Raw genomic sequence first — 24,912 nt, 5'->3', positions numbered from 1 at the left:
TTTTAAGTTTGTTTTTTTTTTCTTCAAGGTGTTTTCCTGCAGTGATAAGTTAAAACGATGCACTCCGTGGATAAGTGAAAAGTTGACTTTCTCCTACAATCCCCTCATTATGAAACTGCTGAGTTTGTATATAGAAGTGGAATAAAGTATTGTGAGACTTGCAATGAAATAATGGATGTTGGGAAAACTAGTTCTACACACTGCCTGCTCAGTGAGACTGTGCCATTGTCCCACACATGCACTGGAATTTTCTATGTGCCAGCACGTGAAGGGATTTGGACTGCTGATCACTTTGCCCTGTAGTAACGTGAGGTTATCCATCTCTTTTTAAATACCATTAATAGCAACTCTTCTCAAACTTTTAACACTTATTCTCAAATGCCCAGAACTAGAGACGGTACCAACCCCTGCCGGTCTGCACAGACCAAAGAAATCATCCTTTTCCCCGTGTAGAAGATGGGGGTTATACGTACTTAAATACAGAGATATTAATGCTCAGTTTTAATAATGCATCCTTTTGATCGAGACTTGATCATCTTTAAACTGTCCTAAACAAGACTGTAAGTGATGAACTATATCTCAAATAAAAAGGTTTCTTCCATAAAATAAATAAAAATAAACTTTTTCCTAATAAAAAGCTTTTCTTACACAATTACATTTTCACATGTTGTAATTCAAATTAGAAAAATCTTCTTTCAACTCACTCTGGTTACTCTCTCCTTTCCTTTCCAAGACATTCTTCATTTTCCTATGTACCTTCAAACCAAAATCACCTCTCTCCAGTACAAAGTGGAGACTGAGTCAAGGGTAAGAAGGAAACCAAGACTTATTCCTCAGAAGTCAGCCAACAGAGTAGCAGATGTATCAAAAAAAGAAGCTGAAAAATCTCTACGGTAATCCTGTGAAAGGGAGTTAATCTGTAAACAGCCACAGGAACTGCAATTCCGAGGCCATGTTGAATCCTGAGCTGCTCGTGGATTGTCCATTGTCCTTCCAACCTACTTGTCTAAAAGCTTTGGTTCCTACATCTGTAATAAAGGGCCAGTTTTTGACTCCCAAGGGACTTTTAATGGCAGTTCAGATTCCTGCAGTCGCCCAACAGATATCACAAAATCCCAGACAGGTTTGGGTTGGAAGGGATCTTAAAACTCATCCAGTTCACCCCTTGCCATGGGCAGGGACACCTTCCATCATCCCAGGCCGCTCCAAGCCTCAGTGTCCAACCTGGCTCCAGGGATCCAGGGGCAGCCACAGCTTCTCTGGGCATCCTATGCCAGGGCCTCCCCACTCTCACAGGGAAGGATTCCTAGCCAATTTAAACTTTCAAACCTAAATTTCCAGTTTGGAAACTGCCAGTGAGTTCCCCAGGTACTTCCTGCATCCAGCAAGAGTTAATGCTCAGAGCAGGTGCTCCCTGAACAAGCTGAAGCACTGCACAAGCCTGGAGATGATTTCTGCAAGAAATCTGAGGTGTTGGTTTTTTGACCTATAAAGGCTTAAGTGGCTCTGCCTGCTTGAGAAATTCCTCTCCCTTTGCATCACACTGCAGCAGCAGCGTTGGAGTGCCAGAGGAACACTGTTGGAGTTACAATGGCAGGGGTGGCGGCTCCCTGGCATCTTCCTGCTCACCCCCTGGGCAACAACGGAAATAGATTTCCCACAAAACCACCCACAGGGGCAAAGGCTGTGAGGGGAATTCAACGCTGGGGCTCTTTTATTGTAAGTAAAGAGGATATTGTGCTAAAGTTGGCGTCTAAGATGTAACACACCACAATCAAAGTCCATTTCTGCAGATGATCCTGGAAAATAGGGCAAGGAGAAACGAAACCAGGAAAACATTCATGTAGAAGTACCTTTGGTGAGGCTCTATCACTTACATGCAAGATTTTCTGTATTAAATTAAGAATGCATTTCTAAAAATATACTGACCAGAGCACTATGAAGATAATTTAGAAGTCACAAAAAAGAGAACCTGACTTGACTACAGGGCCTACTCTGGTTCTTGGGCAATCCTATTCTACTTCTGAAGGAAGAGAGCACTGCTTTCAAAACAAGACTGGATCATTCATGCCTCACTTCCAAGCTAAGTTCTACAGTTTGTGTTCTCCTGGACAGGCTGACTGCACCCTACAGGGTCTGACATAACCAAGACCTATGCAAAAATGCTGTAAAAGCCCCATTTCTGTAAATGTACCACATTATGTCCCTAAACTACATTTGAAGAAGCAGTTGTGCAAGTATGCATGCACATCTGTAAGTTTATTTATTAAGCAGGAGTTCCATTGACATCAAAGCATGTGACCTAAAGTTTTTGCATGACTGGGATGCTGACAACCAAGTGCAAAAGTAGATGTCCCAATAAAGCCTGATTCTGGTGTGTTTAATATCCCACTATCTAAAACCAAACTTCTTATCTTCTTATAAAAAACCAAAAGTATTATTTTCTATAATTTCTTACTTATTATGTACCTGAAGAGTTGCATCCCCATTTCCCATTTTCGCTTTCCAGAGGTAAGAACCCAGTGCAGGATCAGAACCCAAACAATTCTAAATGCCATTTTATAGGCCAGGTTTCAATATTCAGCAGCAAAATTAGAAACCACAGCATGAGATTGGCAGGAGAGGTCACAGGTACACTTGGCTAAGCCCTCCCAGAGCACTGTGCCTGGCACTGGGCAAACATCCTGCTGCAGAAGGCACAGCCTGACCCCCTGTCCCAGCGCTGCCAGCTGAAAACAGGACTTCTCACGCTGGATCCAGTGGGATGTAGAGCAGGAGCTCACCTGAGTACACAGAGTAGCAGAGTCAAGGCCTGGAAACACACCCAGGGCAGGTCAGTGTCTGTGTGCCCAAACTTAACAGGCTGGATTAGTTTCCCCAGCCCTCTCTATTTGGAGGATGACTTTTAGAGGATGAAATTGGACACTATTCACAGCTTTTTATTCCAAACACCTGGTGCTGCTGTGATAGCACAAAATTCCCAATTGGTATCGCTGCATTTGGTTAGAAACCTCCACACATCCCTCAGGAGAGGTTATCATCCTCCCATTTCTAAAAGGTCCTACCCTATACTTTGTGCTCGGTTGCAACACCAATGTAGCCTTTGTAAGGAATAAATATTGACTTTCCTGGACATTGCCTCACAACAGAAGAGGACCTTGATTGCATTAGTCTCAGATATTGTTTTTAGCCTGGTAATATATTTTTATAGCAAAGATTTCATTCTGAGGAGTTCAAAAGGCATGGAAAAGCAGGCTTTATTCATGTCACAGATTGTCCACGTTCACTTTCAGACCAGTAACCATGTTCTAAAGCTGGCTCAACTGTCCCTCTCTTCTCAAAAAACTACACAAGATTTATTACTTTCATTTAAATTTCCAGACTACAAATTTAATTAAGATTGCAACATAGCCCATTTGGAAAGTCCTGGAAAAATCCAAGAGAAAATTAAGACTTAATATCAGTGTAGGCTATTTTGTCCTTTTTTTATTGTTCTTAGGAATAAAGCACACAATTTCTAGGCAAATGAGCCATAGAATGGAAAGAATGCACACCAGGTCTCAGGAAACTGAGGTCCAAAGTCAGTGTGTGCAGGAGATGGGTCTGTTCAGTGAATGGCTCAGCTCTGGCTGTGCAGCACCTGCCCAGGTGTGGAGATACTCTCCCCTTAATAAAGGTCAGAGAACAGCATTAATTCATCTATAAAAATAACCTGGTGGTGACACCACTGGAATTCCTGTGTAGGTAACATTCACCCTTCAGGTACAGGCAACAACAAGCAGGCCCAGGATTCTGGTGGGCACAGCCAGGATAGGTTTTGGAGCTAAAACAGAGCCTCGGCATTGGGTGTGGAAAGCCTCATGAATTTCAGAGAAAAAAAACTAATCCTGTTTTCTGTCAGATGTTTCACATCCCAACATGTGACTTGACACACTCAGCTTTATAACATCAATTAAGATACGAAATAATCTCCATGGAATCAGCCGACCACATCCACAATTCAGCAGTAATAAAGCGCAGCCAACAGCTCGGCCTCGAAGGAAAGCTCAGCCCTTTGCACGATACCGTCCCCTCGGCCCCTGTGATCAAAGCCGCCGGGACAACGCACCGAGCACGGCACGGCACAAAACCACAAACCCATGCCAGGACACGGAACCCAATGCACCGCTCGGGGAGCCGACGCAGCCAGGAGGGAAAGGGGACAGGCTGGGGCGGGTGGCAAGGCCGCCGGAGCGGGACCAGGCACCGCTGCTCTTACCTGGAGCAGTTTCCCTTCGGCCGGAGTCACCTCGGCGACATTGGCGAACTCCCCTTCCAGGATGATGGGCTCCACCTTGAGCGGGATGACCCTGATGATGGCTTTCTGCGCCGCCGCCCGCTCCGATTCCACGGCCGCCGCCAGCGCTAGCCCAGTGTGGCCCAGTCCTGCCTGCAGGGTCGCCATGAGCAGCCAAGGCCAGAGGACAGCCAGCTGCACCTGGGGGCCAGCACTCATGCTACCAGCAGCGGGCTCCGGCCGCTCATACCGCTCGGGAACGCGTCCTCACCGCGGCGGGCCCGGCCGGCGGCACCGCTCCCGGGGCTCCGAGCCGGCTCCGGACAGACCCAGGGGCCGCAGAGCGGGGCTCGGTCACCGCCAGCGCGGCTCGCCGGCGACGCCGGCTCTCGCCACCGCCGCTCCTCTCGCCCCGTGCCACGTGCTCAGAGGCCGCCGGGAGCTCAGAGGCATATTTTAAACAAACTAAAAATAAAAAAATCCTAAGTTTTGAGTCTCTCCTCCGGCAGATAAATCCAGAAGTATCAGCAAAATAGGTTGCAAGCAAGAAGTCAGTTTGGGTGCACAGGGAGCATTAGGAGCTCCTCGGTCCCACGGAGATGAGGCACGGGGAGCTCTCCCCGCGGATGTGGAGGCCTCCTGTCTCCTGGCCAAGAGTTAGGTAGATCCAGAGGTTCAAAACATCCATCCCAAATACCCTGGAGAAACACCTCACCTTCTTGCTAGCATTTCCCACAGCATAAGCACAACCTTAATGTTATCTGCACCGATTGGTATCCTTCCCAGAAATCAGGCAGGTGGTATTCCTTGAATTTATGGTGATAAGGCTTGCTCTGGTACCATTCCCTTCCAAATGGAGTTGATCCCTTCCATCTTCCTCATGCAGAAGTGCTTCATTCAAGTTTGGAGATCAGCTTCACTTTTCCCTTAGAAATCCATGCTCACAATCTGACTCTGGGTAGAGTTCTAAAAGATAATTAATAAAACACGGAGCTCCTCTTCATGGTTGGAAGTTCCCAGAAAATAAAAAAGGCCTCCCAAACACCACCAAAGTTTAGACACGAAGCCCAACAGGTATCAGGCAGAAAGTTACGGCGTATCTGGTTTCTCTCACACTATTTCTGTGCGTGCCCGAGTTCCGGTATGACCACTTCCAAGCACACGTTAAGAAGATCCCGACTCAAGGCCCCACAAAATAAAACAGAAAGCTCCACGGTCTGCCCAAAGGTCACATGAAATTCATCGAAGAGTCTTCATAACTGGGAGAATTAAAGACAGAAAGTGTTTTCGATTAAACTGAAGCTACAGTGATCGCACGGCTCTGGAGAAAAAGGGATTTACAAGAAAAAAAAGCTTTGCAAACCTGTTAGGCAGTGAGCCTGCTGGAGTCCTCAGGGGCCAGGCCGGGAGGGAATGCTGCAGTAAATCCCAGGCAAAAGTTATTTCCAGTAGCTTAACAAAACCATGTGGCTCTGATGATGTTTGGGTTCGGTCTTAAAAAAAAAAAATCGGAATTTATAACAACAACAAAAAAAAGGTATTAAAAAAAAGAGGAAAACTCTCGCACAACACGCAGCAGGCAGGTAGGTGCAAGCGGAGCTCCACAGCACGAAAGAGGATCCGGGGAGATCAAAGGCAGAAAATTACAGCAGACAGAGAGCTCCCGGGGCAGGCATGGCTGAAAGTGAAGTGTCCGCATGTAATCGCCCGACCTGCGCCAGCACACCCGCGCGCTCCGGGAAGGCTTCCAAAGCGCGGCGTCCCCGCAGCGGAGCCGGGCACCGGTCGTGCCGGCAGCGAGCGCGATCGGCGAGCAGAGCTGGGACATGGGCAGCGACCCGGCGGCGGAGCCGCTGCCGGGGGTGCGGGGGCCGGAGCGTGGCTCCGGTGGCGGCAGCGGCGGAACGTCCTGGCGGGCGGGCTGTCGGCCGAGCCCCGGGCCGGCCGGGCGCTCGTACCTGCGGACACGGGCGGGTGGAGCAGCCGAGCCACCGCCCCCGGCCGGGCCGCGGGCTCCCCCTCCCGCCCCTCCGCCCTCCTGCAGCTCCCGGGCCCGCGGGGGCGGGGGATACCCGCCCGGGCCCGGCCCGCCGCGGCTCCGGGCCGGCTGCGCTGCCCGGCGGGGCGCTGCCCATTGCCCCCGCGCTCCGGCTCGGGCTCGGGGAGGTTCCAGGTCGGGCTGATGTCAGAGGTGTGGAATTCCGCCGCTCGGGCTCCGCGGGGAGGTGGAGGTTACTGCGGGCCGGAGCCGCGGGCTCGGGCCGGAGCGGGGATGCGGGAGGCGTGGGGAACCCACCGGGAGCACTGCGGGCCGGGACCCACCGCGGGCCGGGGATCGCGCTCGCTGCTCCTGGAAGAGGGGCCCCAGGAAAGCGAAACTGGTCTCCGAGCGGCGTTGTGACACCCCTGGAGTCACTCACGGAAATTAAAAAAATGATGCAAACGGGGAGTCCGTCCTCTCTTTTGTAAACTTGTCGCTGTGCTGAGAGTTGTCATAACAGCCACAGCTACTGAAACACGAAGCATGTTTTCAACTACAACACTCGATCGTCTGCAATTTAAAACAGAAAATGCAAACCAGCACCCATTTCTGTTAAAAACTTATTGCAGATTCAGTATAAAATACCAAGTTTTCTATTTAAATATCCATATACTTATCTAATGTCAATACACCTATGAAAAAGCAATGTACCTACAACTATATACATACAGCTATATATGTAAATCTAACTATTACACATATAACTATACATAACTATACACATAACTATATATAAAAATATAACTATCCCATAACTATGGACATATGTGACTATAGCTATATACACATATATAAATATAGCTGTGCACACATATAAATATGACTATATACATAGGGAGCGCAGCTGGCAGCTGCTGCATATTTTCACATGCTCTCTCTTGTTCCTTCCTTTCCAAAGCACCTCACTTGAAAGACACATCTGCCAGCAGATGGAGATCTAGGAAGAAGCGGGAATGCTGAGTAAATCTGGGGCCTAAACCTAGCAGGCGGGTGTGCTCCTATCGGGGACTGAAAAATATAGCTCCAGCTTGGGAATTTGAGGCCTGCAGTTGAAAGAACAGGAATCCTTCCAGTTCTTCAAACTTTAAATATAAAGCAACAACAAAACAAATTATCAGCAAAATGCTCCCATGCTCCAAGATCTTTGCCTTCCTTTCCATGGATACCAGCTGCCCACCATTAATTAAAGCCAGCCAGGACCTGCAGGAATGTCCCACTTGTGACACACACATCTTATCCAGTCCATGAAGGGCTCGACTGCCTCAGTGTTGCCAAAGCTGGTGCCAAAATCCTACAGAAAACTCAAGGTGTGACAGAGAGCACAAACAATAAGGTTTTTTGTGGTTTTTTTCGTTTTTTTTTTTTTTTTTTTTGTAAATTACCCTATTCAAATCAATGTGGGGATGTTTCCAATGTCTGGTCAAGAAAGTGAACACACACCCTTTAAGTCCCCACAGCAAACCTGGGAATGGCACTCAGGAGAGCTTTAATCTCTCAACAGAGTCATTCACATCTGAGGCAAAGAACTGCAGCCCTTGTTCTTTCTCTGTACTGACAAAGACACTTCACTCCTTCCTTAAATGCTTCAAACTGATGGGCGGTATGAGCTGAATTATTAACTACCACCATTATCTGGAATCTACACACTCCCCTTTGAAGTTAGCTACAGCTCTCCCAACTCCACCACCAGCTCCTGGATGCACAGCTGAGAGGCAAAGAGCTTCCTACAAGGCTGAAGGAGGCACCAACTTTGGCTCTAAAATGTATCCAGAGGACTCTTGGTGTCCTCTTGTGTCTCACTAAGCTGTGGGTATTAAGGTTTCTCTTTTCATTACTAGGTTGGAGGATTGTTTGGCCTCAGATGTTCTGCTGCTGGTTTTTCTCATATGCTCCAGCATAGATATCAGCAGGCTGGTACAACATTTATTTTGTGATCTAAGATGAAATATTTGGTCTTCTACATCAACTTCATCAGTTTGGTGGGGTTTTTCCCAGTTACTTCCATAACACCTCATTACTCAGCATTTCTTTTAGAGCACAGTCACCCTCAGCAAATACAGCTCCAAATTGTGACATCCATGTTTCTGACAACTCCCAGAACTTCAGGTTTAAATTACTAATTTAATCAATACCTTCTCCATAGAGGAGGAATTAGTGTAAGCATCTCTGCGGAAGTGTGTTGATAAGAACACTGAGAGGCTGTACAAGTGTATTATTTTAACTGTAATATTTGAGGATTCACAGTGCCACCAATAACTAAACTATTCTTATATCTCCTTTCTTTAATAATCTCAAAGTAGTTTTCTTGGCAATGTCCAAAAAAAAAGTAACATCTCTTTTTTTTTTTTTTAGCAAGGGAGAGGAAATTCTTCCCACTAGGTTTACCATCTGAATCTATCCCTTCTAGAGATTCAGATGCTGAGTTCCTGAATATTCCCAGATCACGCTAATGTTCTCCTTAAAAAGAAAATGGAAGGAAGGGAAGGAAGGGAAGGAAGGGAAAGAAGGAAGGAAGGAAGGAAGGAAGGAAGGAAGGAAGGAAGGAAGGAAGGAAGGAAGGAAGGAAGGAAGGAAGGAAGGAAGGAAGGAAGGAAGGAAGGAAGGAAGGAAGGAAGGAAGGAAGGAAGGAAGGAAGGAAGGAAGGAAGGAAGGAAGGAAGGAAGGAAGGAAGGACAAAGATCACTCAATATTTCCCTGTAATCACTTCAGTATAAAATAATAACTGTTTTTCTCTACCCTAAAAGGGCATCTAAACTGAGGTGAACCCTGCCTGGATGGGTTACACAATACATTTGTAACTCAGGATCCATTGAGGGTACCAGATTGAAACTCAAGCTCTTACAAAGTTAAGCTAAACACAAAGTCAGAAAAGTAGAATACACAAAGTTAGAGTACATGTCCTCACAGTCTGAACTTTGCCTTCAGCCATCAAACTGGCCAGAAGAAATAAGCCAGAATACCAGAATGGGTCAGGCTGAAAGGGACCATAGACAGTCATTGCTGCCACTTCCCTGCTCAGGCAGGGCCATCCCAGAGCACAGGGCACAGAATTATGTCCATGTGGCTCTGGAATATCCCCTGCCCCTGTGTGCAGGGAGGGTCAGAGCAGGGCCCAGGCTCTGCTCCAGGGCCCAGCAGTGACACCAGAGGAACGGGCAGGGACTGAGCCCAGCAACTGCCCCTGCACAGGAGGCACAAATTCTGCCCTGGGCAGTGCCCAGCCCTGAACAGGCTGCCCAGGGAGGGGCTGGAGTGTCCCTCAGCGGGGATATTCCAGAGCCACATGGGCACAACCCTGTGCCCTGTGCTCTGGGATGGCCCTGCCTGAGCAGGGAGGTGACACTGGATGTGTCCCACTCAGAAGTCCCACCAGATGAAACCAGCGTAGTTCCTCCCAACCTTACTAATTCTATGAGTCTGTTCAGTGTTAATTATATATATATAGGTGTGTGTGTGTATCATATGAATAGAATTATATATGCATTTGACAGTGTTATATAACAATATTCCTAAAGACCTGTGCAAATGTAGTAACTGAATACTCCAGGGTAGTTTGGGAAGAGGAGAAAAGTTAGAAAAAGGTTATTTCTGAAAAAAAAGAGAGAATCTGTCAAACAAAAGGGCTAATAGTCCCTGAATTGCTCTTCAACACAAAATAAACTCCTGTCATTGAGCCTGCTCATGTTCAGGACCACCATCAGTCTTCTCACCAGTTACCCAAGACACAGGGCCTCAAAAGCAAACCATCTGCCCACAAAACAGGGGGCTCACACACTTGATCCTTCAGTTCCCAGCAAGGAAATTTGGGCCCCAAACTCCAAACACCTTCAGCAACAGAGAAAATACCCATTTGGGCATGAAGGATTTGGTATCTGAAGGAGCCCACAGGAAAGATGGAGAGAGAATACTCCAAGGGATGGAGAGATGAAGAGGAATGGCTTCCCACTGCCAGAGGGCAGGGTTGGATTGGATATTAGGAACAAATCCTTGGCTGTGAGGGTGGGGAGGCCCTGGCACCAGGTGCCCAGAGAAGCTGTGACTCCCCCTGGATCCCTGGCAGTGTCCAAGGCCAGGTTGGACAGGGCTTGGAGCAGCCTGGGATAGTGAAAATTGTCCCTGCCCATGGCAGGGGTGAGATGAGATAAGCTTTAGGGCCCCTTACAGCCCAAACTTTTCCATGATTCTGTGATGTAGTTCTGGAGCTGCAGCTCAGGAGCTGGCAGTGTTTGCGGCTGGCCAGCACTGCACACAGAGTAGGGGGGCTGAGGGAGATCCCTCCAGCTCCAGCTCCAGCTCCAGCACCAGCACCAGCACAGGAACAAGTCCTCTCTTGGAGCCTGTGTTTGGTGTCGTGTCAGGGATACCCAGCACTGCCCCACTGCACAGGGCTCTCCAAACCTTGTGTACAGGAACAGCAGGCACAGGTACACAAAGTGCAATTGCAACTTGTCAAGCACCACCAAATATAAACCAGTGAGGATGCTTTATAGCGATCAAATGTTGTTAAATTATATTTTCCACAGAAAACAGAAACTTAGTATCTGTTTATCAGAAACAATCTGACCATTTATCTAAATTTTCAATTAAAATCTTTGTATTCAGTGGCAAATCTCAAAATACTCTTCTATATAAGATGAATAAAACTTGTAAAAGCTTCCACATTATCACCATGAATTCACCTGTGCTCAGTTACTTGCCAATAACATTTTCTTCCTCTTCAAGGGTTTGTCCACATCTACAGGGGAATGACTCCCAAGGATGCCTTTGCCATTACAGAGTAGGTCAGAATGCTGCTGAATTGTTCTCCTGTGATCACAAGTTGACAGGGCACAGTCACCTCCAATGGCCCTTTTCTTTAGTAGAATTCATATAGATCAAACAACATTCAAAGCAGAAAGAAGACAAGGAAAAGTTTCAAAACCATCAAGTCCTGCCCAAGGGAAACCAGGAATCCCATTTTAACAATCAGAGTCTGTCCTTCTTCTGGAGATAAATCAGAGTTAAAGAACACTGGAAATGAAGTTTCTTTTGTTAAGACAAGTCATATAAATATGATGAAGAGAAACTCAGGTATACTTAAAATACAGGTTTATTTTGGAAGAGATGTAGGTATGAAGGATTAGTCCTTAGTGCCTGATTATCCTCAGACTTTCTGTCTGAGGTGATGGTTAACAAAAAGCTAATCCCATGGAGAGGTAATGGTTAATAAAAAACTAATTCCATAGATGAATTAATGACAACAGGAAGCCACAGGATCACCTATTAGAGGAGTCAAGTCCTGCTGTGACCCATACAGATATACCAGCCTGCAGACAGTCATCACCTGTGGTTGAAAGGGAAGGGAAAGGAAGGGAGAGGAAGAGAAAAGCTGTAATTGGAGAAGTTTAGGGGTGACGTTAAGCAAAGCCTTTCCATAAGGCAAGCCACCTTTATATTTTTGTGATCTGCATTTAAACGTAGTTCCTTTATTTATTTTTTTTTCAGCTGTATTTTTAAAACCATGAACAAGGCATTTCACTTTTGCTCCATTGGTTGATTATTGTCTGAAGCAGCCAGGATTTTAGGTAAGATCCCAATTCAACTGTCCAGGGATGGATAAGTTCATCCTGCCAAAGCCAAACCCATTCAAACTGCAACTTCTTCTGCCTCTTCTCAGAGACCTTAGCTTGTACCTGCTGTAACACAGGTCATTTTCTGGGATGCAATGCAGGAACTCACATGCATTTCAAACTGGAAAAAGTGCCCAAACTGCAATTAAAATCAGTTTCAAAATTTCAGTTTCACTAGCTAGGACAGACAAGAATGCGACAAGGGCAGCAGTGAAACAATGAAAAAGGACAAAAGATGGAGAAGTCAGGACTCAAAAGACTGATGGTTTGCTGGTCACTTGAGCTCAAGAGGAAAAATGGTCAAATTTAGCCAAAGTGGTGAAAGGGAAGATGGGAATTTCATTGACAACCAGCCCTTTTCAGGGACTGCCATGACTAAACCAAAAGGTTCAGAATCATTGTCTATCCCAAACATCCCAAACATATTCAGAGACAAGTTTTATGATTGTGACTCCCATTACTCTGATCCTTAAGTCCTGGATGAAAAAGAAGCTCATGATGAAAGTGAGAGGACAAAAGTGGACTGGGTGAAAAATAACTATTGGAATATCAGTGGCCTGACTGGCTGCTGGCTATTCCCATCCTTACACCAACACGTTATCCTAGCCATAGACTGGCCAAGTTGGATATGGTTGGATAAACTTGGATAAGCTTATATTAAAAAAAAACTAAAAACAACAAAACATGAATAAAAGACAAAGGCTGATATTTGCAATGCAGGAAACTGGATGATCAAGCTTGGGTAGGTCAAGCCTTTTTCAACACACATAAGCATAACTTGCTTTGCTTGTCTTATGTGAGAGGGAAAAAAAGAGGATAAGAATTATGCTGTAGTAGAAAAGGAAGCCCTTGCATTTTTACTTCAGATCTTTTGATATCTGATAAGCCAGGCCCTCCAAGTAAGGAGAACTTTTCACTGGAATGATATAAAACATTTAGAGTAGGCCCTGTAGTTCTCTTTAATAAGGCACCTTGGAGGTGGGGCCGATTCCAAAAGTCACTGTAGTTTTTCTCATTCATCAAGTGAAACTCAGGGCTGCAAAAAGCTGTCTGGAAAAAAACGTGGAGCCAGTCTTTTCATAATAATAAAGAATCTCTTTTTGTCCAGGTAAGGACATTCTTCAAAGATAAACATAGACTCGTTAACTAAGATAAATTCTGGTGAAGTCAAGCAAAAAACTTTTGAAGAACAAACCACTGCGCTGATGAGGACACCCACTATGCTGATGCCCTGGAACCTCACTTGAATTACAGAACTGCTCGTTTCATGTTCAGTTCTTCTTTGAAATAGATATTTGTAACCCACAATGCTTCCCCTTTCTCAAGCAGATCCATTTTCAAATTTATAGCCTTCATTCCAGAAGTCCAGAAGCCTGCAATTCTCTCCTACAGTCTCCCCTGCTCTCCCCTGCTTCCTGGGCTCCCCTGGAAGTGGCTGCCATGACAGGGGAGCTGCAGAACTAGCACAGCCACTGAAAGGGCTGGGGGCTGAACAACCCCATGGTGGAGCTTGAGGATCCAAACACAGCCACCAGACTGCCAGAATTTGTGCTCACTTTGTGCTTATTTTGATTAAACATTTCAAGAATCACAAAGTAAAATAAATTCCAGAAATATATTCTTCCCCAAGTGATTTGAAGACCAATTTGTCTACAAAAACATTTATTATATGTTACATATTCTCTTTATTGTATATATATAGTATTTATTTTATATATATTCTAATAAATATGAAAAGTATATATTGGAAAATTGATCTACACCCATGTAGAAACTCCATAAACATGGTCTTTAGTGTTTTACTATCAGCCTTTTGATTTGGCTGTTTGACTTTATCATCACAGCAAGCCACAGAAAGTGGATTCAGATAGGAATGTGAATTTCACTGTGAAATTGAACACTGATTTTATTATAAAAATCAACTTTGTAGATGAGGCAGTTTTCTGCGGGTATTACTTGGTGATGCAGAGAGCAAAGGCATTATTTGCAGGACAGACAGTCTTTATAATCTGCAATTGTTCTGAGCAAGAGAGAAATCTTTGATGAAATCAGATTTAGTCCAATGTTGATAATCAGTAAATGCAACAAGTATAACTTGAGATGGCAAACAGCTCAGATAATTAACTTGCAATGACTGGAACTTACATGGGATTTTTCACAAGATCATTGCTATGAAAAAAAAACAAGAAGGTTTTTAATATCTCTGCCTATTGCCCTTTTTAATAGGATGTTGCTGTATTTTTGTGCTGTTTGGAGCAACAAATTTGGGAGCTGAACAACACAGAAAGAGCTGGTAGCCATCATTCCAAAGCAGCAGATGTGGGAACGACTCACATTAACCAAAAGCTAATTCTGAGCAGCTTTATGATGAAATCTGGGCATCTTTGAGAATATTCTGTGACCTGTGAACAGAACACAATTCTGGATATGGCCAGCCGCCCTAAATATATATATTATATATGAAAATAAAATTCTAAATATTAATATTATATAAACTCTAAATATTAATATTATATATTATACCTGTGAATCTCTCACTGAAAACTCCAAAGTGTATTTGCAAACCTGAGAAACCAACAAAAGAAACCTTTGAAGGGCTCCAGTGAAGACAAAGTGAGTGAGCAATTGCAAAGGAGAAATTTAATGTAGCTTGTTGGAATGATTCCAAGGGAAAACAAACAGATACTATAGAAAAACCCAATCTTCTAAGAAAAGAAACTGAAAGACCTGAAGGGGAAAAGTGCTTGTGGAGTGGGAGATAAGTGTAAGACATCAAATTCAGATCATATGCTATTAAAAGCTTCAAGTAAAAAGTCAAAACCACTGAAGGAAATGTTTGCTGATGGCAGAGATTTTAAAGGGGAAGATGGCAATTCATCTCTAAGACTTCAAGATGGAATCAAGAGTCAACAAACAGACCCAGGAGACTTCACTCACATGCTCTCATCCTGCCCTATTAATTGGAGAGAAGTTTCTAAGCTCTTTTGTCTAAGATATGGTTGATCCAGTCATACCCAGGAGAAATTACCAGTTACAGCCCATTCTCTCACCAGCTGTTGTGAAATAGCTGACAGGGAACAGTGTTCTCCTTTGAGTACTATGGAAACAGGGATTAATGGCATTTTATGGAATAAATAATATTTACTGATAAATTACAAAAGAAACACGGCCCCTTCCTTCTTCCAAACAAGACAGATCAGCCTTAAAATAAGTTTGGTTTCAGTCAGAAAGGAGATGTATTTGGGCCCATGGAAGCTCTGGATGGACTCTGCATCTCAGCAGGAACGCAGCAGGGAAGGCACATGGATGGTGGACAGAACACTGTCCTGAAGAACAGCAAAGTGAGGCAGGGCTCTCCATTCCAGAGAAAATGCAACTGAAGGAACCAAGACAGAAGTGCTTAAAATTATGGGCAGTGTGAGGGACTTGGATGGAGACCCAATCGCATCAAAACCAAATGGAGGTTGAATGCAGGAGGCTCAAAAGAGATGGGGGAAGGTGGGGAAGGTGGCTCTGGGCACAAGAGCCCCATGGTGAAGTCCTTGGCACAGCCATGCATGTGCCACTCTCTACATCAGATGGGACAAACAAATTCATGGAAATTAAATCCACCAAGGGCTATTAAATACAACTTATGGTTTATTCATTCCCTCAGCCCACACAGAATCACAGAATCATTTGTAGTGGGAAAGCCCTCCCAGACCATGGAGTCCAAGCTGTGCCCAATTCCCACCCTATCCCCAGCCCACAGCACTGAGTGACACGTCCAGGCTTTCCTTGGGCACCTCCAGGGATGGGGACTCCAAACCTCACTGGGCAGCCCCTTCCAGTGTCTGACCACCCTATCAGTGAGGAAATTTGCTCCGTTGGAAGTATTTTGGGAATGCATCAGTCCCTGCTTGCTATGCTCCTTCCAGCTCTTTGGGCATTGCTGTCAGAAGAGACAGTGAGTTTTGGGATGAGAGTTTGGTCTGACCAAGGCCAGTGTTCTTATCTTCAAAGCAGAGATCTGTTCATTAGAGAATTATTCAGACATTCACTAAATCCTGCTTTCTCTAAACTGGAAAAGATTGGATTAATTGGATAGCAATAAGCATGTGAAATCTAGCTGGGGGGTGATAACATGAAGACCACATTCTTACAGATACCTTCCTCTTGAGACAATGTTATTTTATGGCTCTCAGTGTTGCAGTAAAAAACAAATCAATCATCACTTTAGCTGAAGGCACAAAGGCTGCAGCTTTACCAGAGACTGCATCCAGTTCCACTCTCTGGCACAAAGGCTGTAAATACTGGGAAAATCTCTTACTCTTCCATTTCAGGACTACTACATCCAAACATGGTGGGAACGGCCCCTTGCCAAGCACTGAACTAAGCTCAGCACTTCTGGGGAGAGCTCTCACCAGTCCAATGGTCTAGTGATGGGGCTGAGCAAGTCCCCCAGGCACTTTTCCTGGGGTGGGGTCTGCACTCAGGAGGGGCTCACATTGGTACTGAGGGCTTCTTACAGGTCCCAGGGCTACCTGCAAGCTCAGGAAATTGGAAAGACCAGAAATCCAGCCCTGGGGTCCCAGCACAGCAAGGATATGAACCTGTGCAAGCAAGTCTAGAGGAGGCACCAGGATGATCAGGGGAATGGAGCAGCTCTGCTGGGAGGAAAGGCTGGGAGAGCTGGGATTATTCAGCTGGAGAAGAGAAGGCTTTGGGGTAACCTCAGCGTGACCTTCCAGTGTCTGAAGGAGCCAACAAGAAAGATGGAGAGAGACTATTTATAAGAGCCTGGAGTCACAGAAGGGGGGGTGGGGGGGTAATGGCTTCCCACTGCCACAAGCAGGGATAGATGTCATTTTGGGAAGAAGTTCTTGGCTCTGAGGGTGAGGAGGCCATGGCACAGGATGCCCAGAGAAGCTGTGGCTGCCCTATCCGTGGAGTTGGTGTCCAAGACCAGGTAGCACCCTGGGGTAGTGGAAGGTGTTGCTGCCCATGGAAGGGATAGAATGGGATGAGCTTTAAGGTCCCTTCCAAATCAACCCATTCCACGTTTTTATGGTTCTATAAAATAAATACAAATCCAACATGACCAGCATCAGATGTGTTTCAAGCTCCAAGGAACATGTGCTACATAATTTCTCCCAAAATCTGTTGGAAATTGATGGAATGCCCAGATCATTTCCAGACATTTGGGTAGGAACAGGCATCAAAAGGGGTTATCACCAGCTCAGCTGGGCCAAAGAGACTGACACTCTCCAGCATCTCCCACCCCACTGGAACATGCGCTACACAGGGAATACCCAGGAAACAACTTAAGACCATCCTTTCACTGGGAAATTATAAAGTCAGGCCCAAAAGTTATGCTTAAGGGGAGGTAGTTATTAATCTAGGGTCAACAGAACTCAAAATTATGCAGGAAATTAGGGAATGCAGCTGTGCGTGTTCCTGGCTAATCAGTGAACACTTGGAATGGGTCTGGATACAAAATCTGCAAGCTCTGGTCCTGTACCAACTAAAGGACTGATGAAAATGAAAATGATCTCTTCACTGAAATAAGAAAGTTTCTTCAAGAAGGGAAAATGGGAGCGAGTATTGTCTGCACTTCAGCAGCCAGGTGGGATTAATGCCTTCCTGCCACAGCCCCAGAGGTCTGGCAGCTGTCAACTCTCTGCACGCTTGATGAACTAATACGCTCATCAGAAAGAAATTAATTGTCTTCTGAAGGCATCCGTCTAAGAAAGTTGGAGTGACTCAAGCTCTGGGAGGTGCCTGTTTCTCTCCACTGACTCTCTGTGAAATCTCTGTGCGAGCCCAGGCACATCCAACTGACTATTACACATTCAGATGAATCTTAGGCAAGATAAATCCTACAACGGGTTTTGCAAGTGCATTACTAATGCAGCTACTCTGCTTTTCTCAAGGGAAAATGTGGTGCTCTTCACGCTGTGTTAAAACAGATGTTTTCAGCTGCTTTTTATTTTAAGAATCCCCTTTTGGCCATGTGAATTTTAAGCCCTGCATGCAAAGACAATTATTTATCTTAACGGGGGTGTATGACTCAGAGCACCATGACTGCTCTGAGGTTACCACTCACCATAAAGGTGATCATAGGCAAAAGAACTCTTGGCCACGGATGCATTTGAAGGCATGACTGGACTTGCAAGATCAGGTGGCACCAATAACACCCATTTCTCACACAGCCTTCTCGACTGATTTTTCATTATTCTCTGATTAATAAAGCTTCACTGCATTTCTCTGATGCAGCCCTACCTCTAGCAAAGGTTTTGCCAATAGTAGAAGGCAAACAGAACTAAATCCTTCAAGTATTTATGGTCTAAAATACCCAGATGGGCTTTTTTTTTTACTGCTCTCACAGTGAAAAACGCAGAGAAATCTTGTTTCTGAAGTCAAAAAAGAAGTTTGAACACACATTAAAAGAAGTCTTTTGACAAAGATCTACTTTGAATTAATTTACTGGGACTTCAACAGTGACAAGAAAGGAGACAAGAATAAGGTTGAAAATATATTCTTTAGTCCCCTTACTTAGGAAATACATATTTGAAGTATCACTTTGCAAATAATCTAATCTTGGTGCTGTGCCCTTAAAATGAAGGGAAGAAACACGCTTTCAGCATTTTGTATATTACAGTGTAGACAAGGAAGGAGAGCAGATAGATTAACAGATACACGAAATCAGAGAAGCAAAGAATGGTTTGGGTTGGAAGGGACCTTGAAGCCCATCCAGTGCCCCTCTGCCATGGGCAGGGACACCTTCCACTGTCCCAGGCTGCTCCGAGCCCCAATGTCCAACCTGGCCTTGAACACTGCCAGGGATCCAGGGGCAGCCACAGCTGCTCTGGGCACCCTGTGCCAGGGCCTGCCCACCCGCACAGGGAAGAATTCTTTTTCTAATAACTTGCTTCAGCTTCTCTTCTGAAGAATAAAAATATTTCAATGAGACTGAAAAACTCAGCAGAACCACTTTGGATGAAAGGAAATAGTCAAGACTTTTGTGCTTTCTGCTCTTTAGTGCAAAAAAAATACAACATAAAGAAGTTAGGCAAGAAAAAAACTGAACAGAACGAACTATTCTACACAATATTTTTGACTAATCTTTGCTTTTAAAAATATAATCTGGGAAAACATGAGACCAAGAACTTTTCAACATCATCAGTCCTTTATTGTCCTAATTTTGCTTAACTGAAAAAAAAAAAAAAGTTAGCCCAACAGTGACTAGTTGTGGACAAACCTTTTTCTCTTCATCCTTTAACCTTTGCAAGGAGGGTCTGGAAATCATCAGAGAATGCTCAAAATCTGAAGGAAGAACAGAGAATCAAACAAAATCAACCCAACAGAGAATCTTTTGTCTTTAAAGGTTTCTCTTCCATTTAGACTTTCCAGTTTCTATCCAATTCTCACTGAGATGTACACATGGCAGAGCATTGCAGAAATATATGCAAAAGTATCACTTTTCACTCTCTTTTGACAAGCAAGTGCAGAAATTCTTTTCATATCTGATGGACCTGAGTCCTGCAATGAGGATGTGCAGGGCTGGAGAACAGAATTGGCAGTGGGCTGAGCCCATTGCTGAAGCAGCCAGGGTGGAAACTCCTTTATCTGGAAAAGTTTGGCAGTCTTCCTGCCTCTGGGATGAGGTTGTTATGTAAAAGCATGGAAATAAAGTGCCTTGGTGATAAAAGTGCGCTGTGTCTGCAGTGCTGCAGGGGGTACACAAGAAAATGAAACAAATGTTGGGGAGAGGATTTTTCCCAGGCAGTGAAAGGCAGCACGAGGAGCTGAGGCACCACAAAATTTTGGGGGAACAGGAACACCTTTGTTGCAGCACAGCTGGCCCAGAACCAGGCTGTGTCCCCACCCTGAGCACATGGTGCTGCTACAGTGGCAGGAGAGCAGTGTCAGCACACCTCTGTCCAGCGCTCAGTCTCCTCCAAATTCAGTAACAAAACACCAGTGCTCAGAAATGCACTGGAAATCCAGTGTGCAGGAGCCACTAAACCAAAGCAGTCATTCAGAAAATGCTGTGTGTTAAACCTGACAATATGGTAAAAACCCATGGAAATCACAAAGCCAAGACTTCACCAGAACTCCAGTGCTCCTGAACAGCTCCTGAACAACTTGGGGAAGAGCAATGTCCAAATCCTCCAGGTGACCCTGAAAGCACTTTATGACAATGCATTTTGTCAAGAATAAAAATTCAAAGTCAACTTCTTTTTTCACAGTCAACTCAACTAGTTCGGTTTAGACAAAAATATCCCAAAGTTTGCCATTTTGTAATTTTTTAGATATTCTCTTTTTCTCTTAGCTTCTTTTCTTGATGATTATTTCATTAAATTAGCTCATAAGCTGTGACAGTTTGTTTACAGCTATTAGAGGCTGTAATGAATTTGTTCAGGCATCAACAGCAACAGCCAGGATTCCTGTGCTCACTGAATTCCTACAAACACACTATCATTTGTGCCTTTTCTGCAGAGATATCCCATGACAAGTACAAATTTCAGGATAGTTTACACCAAAATGGTTCGTCCAGCAGCCAGGCTTTCTCACTGTGGAGTTTCCAATTCTCACTCTAAAGGAATTTTTAAAAAGAGTCTCACATTTACCTCTTTCCGTCCTCTTACAGGCCAGGTTGGACAGGGCTTGGAGCAACCTGGTCTAGTAGAAGGTGTCCCTGCCCATGGCAGAGGGTAGAATTGGATGGGCTTTAAAGTTCCTTCCATGCCAAACCACTCCATGATTCTATGATTTGAACTAATTCAAGATGGACAACTTGCAGTCATCATTCTGCAAGTTCACATTAAATCATTAAAAATCACTAAATAAATACAACTTGGCCCTGAAAATCTATTAAGAATTAACATTTAGGACTGATCAGATTTCCTGCTCAGAAAGAGCAGAAAGTAAGTATTTTTATTTCAAGCAGTATTTTTACCATATATTAACAGAGAATGACCAGACATCTCAGAATTCCCTTGTTTATATTTTACCTTTGGATAGAGAAATTATGGTTGTCTAGTCTTAATATATCAACAAGACACCAAAGGACACCAAGCTAGGAAGCACAGTTGCTTGACAGGAGTTGTTCCTGGATGTTTACCAGAGAGTTCCATGTTGCAAGACATTTGGAACACACTGACGTTTTGCAAACAAAAATATCTTTTATCTCTCAAATTACCTCACATTTACAGCAAACCCATGCCTAAATCATCAGGAAAGAGAACTGCCAGAACTCAGCTGCGCATGAAACTTGATGTTAGCCTTGTTCTGTCTTTCTAGAGCCTGAGACTCCAAGAACCAAAGCTCCCTAAAACTGCATCCCATAGAAAAAGGCCAAAAAAATCAAAAGGCCATGTTTGTTCTACCACTGCCCTGCAGTGCATCAGTCAGAGCAGGCTGCACTGAAGAAGTCTCTAATGACTCATCTTCATCTTAACAATGTTAATATTAAATCATCAATTCTTCCTAACTTGGTGTTGAGGTGAGATTTTCTGGCTTTTCAAATGCTTAGGTTTTTTTTCTTGGCATTATAGGTGAAGTCCCATATATACCACAGAAAAGACCTCAGGAATCACATAGCAATTCCTGCTTTTAAACAGTAACCAAAAATAAGGATTGGAATACCCGACCTGTCCTAAACCTGGATGGTGCTTGCAGGACGCAGGGCGTGTCAGAGCAGCCCAAGGAGCTGTACGGACAGACTGACCCGGGAACCAACATATCCACCTTCGCGGAGAACAGCCCATTCACAACAACAACAACCCCGGGTGACCAGGGCAGGTCCCCCCCTCCCTCAGCTCCCCCAGCCCTCACAGCCCCGGCATCCCCCTCACAGCGCTCCTGTGGGACGTGTCCGGCCGGCCCGCGGGGGCGCCCTCAGTGAGGGGCTGAGGTAAAAAGGCGGGAAATGGGAGCTCCGAAGAGGAGCGGCTGAGGGAGCTGGGGAAGGGGCTCAGCCTGGAGAAAAGGAGGCTCAGGGGGGACCCTGTGGCTCTGCACAACTCCCTGACAGGAGGGGACAGCTGGGGGGGATTTGGGATCTGCTCCAGGAACAGGGACAGGAGGAGAGGGAACGGCCTCAGGCTGGGCCAGGGGGAGCTCAGGGTGGACACCAGGAGGAATTGCTTCACTAAAAGTGTCCAGCCCTGGCACAGCTACCCAGGGCAGGGGTGAAGTCCCCATCCCTGGAGGGGTTTAGCAGCTCTGTGGATGTGGCACTTGGGGACATGGGTTAGTGATGTCCTTGGCAGTGCTGGAGAATGGACTCTGTGATCTCAGAGGGTTTTTCCAACCTTAATTATTCTGTGATTCTAAATCTGCAGGAGCAGCCTAAGCTTGGTGAGACTGAAGCTGTGCACTGCTTTGGGCAACTTTTTTTTTTGTTTCAAATTATGATAATTTTTGATAATGATTATTTTTATGATAATTTTTTTCAAATTATGATAATGCCTGCGTGTGGCATCTTTCATCTACAGTTTTATTTAAGGACACACAGAGATACCCAAGGTCCCAAAAACAAATGGAAGCATCAAAAATTCACTTTCACAGAAGCCCAAGATTTTGAAGTGAAATATGTGAACTATCACTGAAAATGGACCAGACAAACATTCACACACCTCAGAAAGCTCGGAAATCCTTCCTGCCTGTGTCTCTTCTGTTGAACTGTCTCCTGCTCAAAGGATTCACAAGGCCACATGTCACCTTCTTCTTCCTCTTCTTCTTCCACATCCCTGGCCGTTTCAGCGTTATCCATTAACACACCTGAGTAACCCCAGCCCTCGCCAGCCTAACCTGGCTTCTCACTACACCGAAATGTGTTTGTTTTGTTCAGTGTCTGCTGAAATAGCATGGCACATCACACACGGCCCTGGTTGTTAATTCACCAAGGATTCCTGGCAGTTGGTGCGTGGATGGGGAAGGCTTTGATGTCCCTGTTTGTGCTGGGTTCAGACCCATTTCGGTAGGTATCGATTACCTCAGGTTGAATGTGTTGGCAACGAGGGCTTTATGTTCCTGTAGTGATAACAGTTCCCTCCATGCCTAATAACCAGGAGAGTTCATTGCCCCTCACTGGGGTGGCCAGGCTGACCTGACACTAGCCACAGGTGTCCCAGCAGCTTGTTACTTAATATTATTTATAAAAAAATGATTTATCTCTTAACTGTGCATGGGGAAATTCTGCTGTGGTATTTTCCTTGCTGGGGATAAGAAGCCAACAGGCCACACCCACATCCCACTAGTCAGCCTTCCTCTGCCTCTCCAGATGGCATTGGAACTACTAAAGATGAAAGTTAATTATAAATGGTCTTTTCTTGTAAAAGTGCTGGTCATGACTAATATTGAACAGTGTTGCTGTGGCAGAGCACCCACCACAGCTGGGACCAGCCCCTCCAGCTAGTGTCCTGCCACAGGCAGTCCCTGTGTGACCAACCTGTCATGCCTGTGGTGGCTGTGGTGTCAGGTCAGACCCCCATCCAGCCAGTTTATGTGACCATTTGGTCACAGATCAGATTGGAGTGGGCTGGAGCCCTGCTGAGGGTCAGTGGAATCTCATCCTTGGGTCAGCAGTCAGGGATTCTCTCTGAGGGTCAGCAGCTGCCTGAGGGAATTCCTCAAAGCTGAGCCCTCGCCTCACTGGGGCAGTGACTGCACATTCCATAGAGAGGCTACCCTTCTAAATTCTTCATAATTCTCATGTCAGTTGGGTAGTACCAATTCCATTTCACATGGCTAATCTGTATTCAAGTGTTGGCAGAGCTGTAATTTCACTGATTTATCTGGTTTCTAGAAAGAATCTCATTTAAATGCTTTTTTTTGTTGTTGTTGTTCTGGAGTTTTACAATCTCCAGCAAAAGCAGCCTCCTGAGCTGACCTCGTGACTGTGAGGAACAATGGTTTACGTTTCAATGTGACAAACGGTCCTGTTCCCCACATTTCTGATACGAGGCCTTTAAGTATCACCTGACAGGAACACCTGAGCTGAACTGAGGGAGTAGTTTACCAGGGATCTGCTGAATTCAAATATCCCTGAATATTCGAATTGAGGACAGACTTTCCAGGAGATTCTCTCTGGCTCCATCACAAACTAAGACTGACCTGCAGCACCATCCAGCTGACAAAACACAACTCTCCCATCCACTATCCTGCACAGAGGAACCACCCACACACCTACCTGGAACAGGTGATAGGAAAATGTCAGTGAGGAGTGAGGGGATCATAGAATCAAAGAATGGTTTGGTTGGAAGGACCTTAAAGCCCATCCAGTGCCACCCCCTGCCATGGGCAGGGATACCTTCCACTATCCCAGGGTGCCTCAAGCCCCATCCAACCTGGCCTTGGAAACTGCGAAGGGATCCAGGGGCAGCCACAGCTGCTCTGGGCACCCTGTGCCAGGGCCTGCCCACCCTCCCAGGGAACAATTCCTTCCCAATATCCCATCCAGCCCTACCCTGTGACAGTAGGAAGCCATTCCCTGTGTCCTGTCCCTCCATCCCTTGTCCAAAGTCCCTCTCCAGCTCTCCTGCAGCTCCTTTAGACACTGGGAGGGGCTCTAAAATCTCCCTGGAGTCTTTTCTTCTCCAGCTGAACAATTCCAGCTCTCAGCCTTTCCTCATAGCAGGGAATCCTGCCTAACAATGCTTCCTTAGAAAGAAAACTTCTTGAGTCCTTACAGGAGAGACTGGGAGGCCCTGGTTAACTGCAGAAGGACATGCTGTAGGTTTGTTTGGAAGAGGGCAGAGGTGTTCTGTGCCCCGTGATTCTGATTGTGAGAAGAGATATTAAATCCCTTACACACCTTAATCAAGGGAAAAGGTGATGAGTAACAGCACCCTGAAACCCCCTGGGCAAGCAGAACTCCCCACAGAGGAAAGAAGGGGCCAAACACAGCAGCACTAATATAGAGATTTTATTTTGACTGTATTGAATTGTACAGCACATTTTGTTTGTCACAATGTCATCAAACTGATTGGAGAGTTTTT

At 45.3% G+C, this 24,912-nt stretch overlaps 1 protein-coding gene across 1 annotated transcript in view; it reads right to left on the bottom strand.

The window, feature by feature from the left end:
* RNF43 (ring finger protein 43) overlaps window positions 1–4,495 on the bottom strand; it is a 55,444-nt gene extending 50,949 nt beyond the window's left edge. Inside the window, exon 1 of the mRNA XM_062507219.1 lies at window positions 4,259–4,495. Coding sequence (XP_062363203.1) covers window positions 4,259–4,495 — 237 coding nt within the window. The remainder of the gene's footprint in view (window positions 1–4,258) is intronic.
* Between the last annotated feature and the right edge of the window lie 20,417 nt (window positions 4,496–24,912).

This window comes from Cinclus cinclus, chromosome 22 (assembly GCF_963662255.1).
Source record: "Cinclus cinclus chromosome 22, bCinCin1.1, whole genome shotgun sequence".
Lineage (NCBI taxonomy): Eukaryota > Metazoa > Chordata > Aves > Passeriformes > Cinclidae > Cinclus > Cinclus cinclus.
This window is presented reverse-complemented; position numbering and strand designations above follow the sequence as displayed.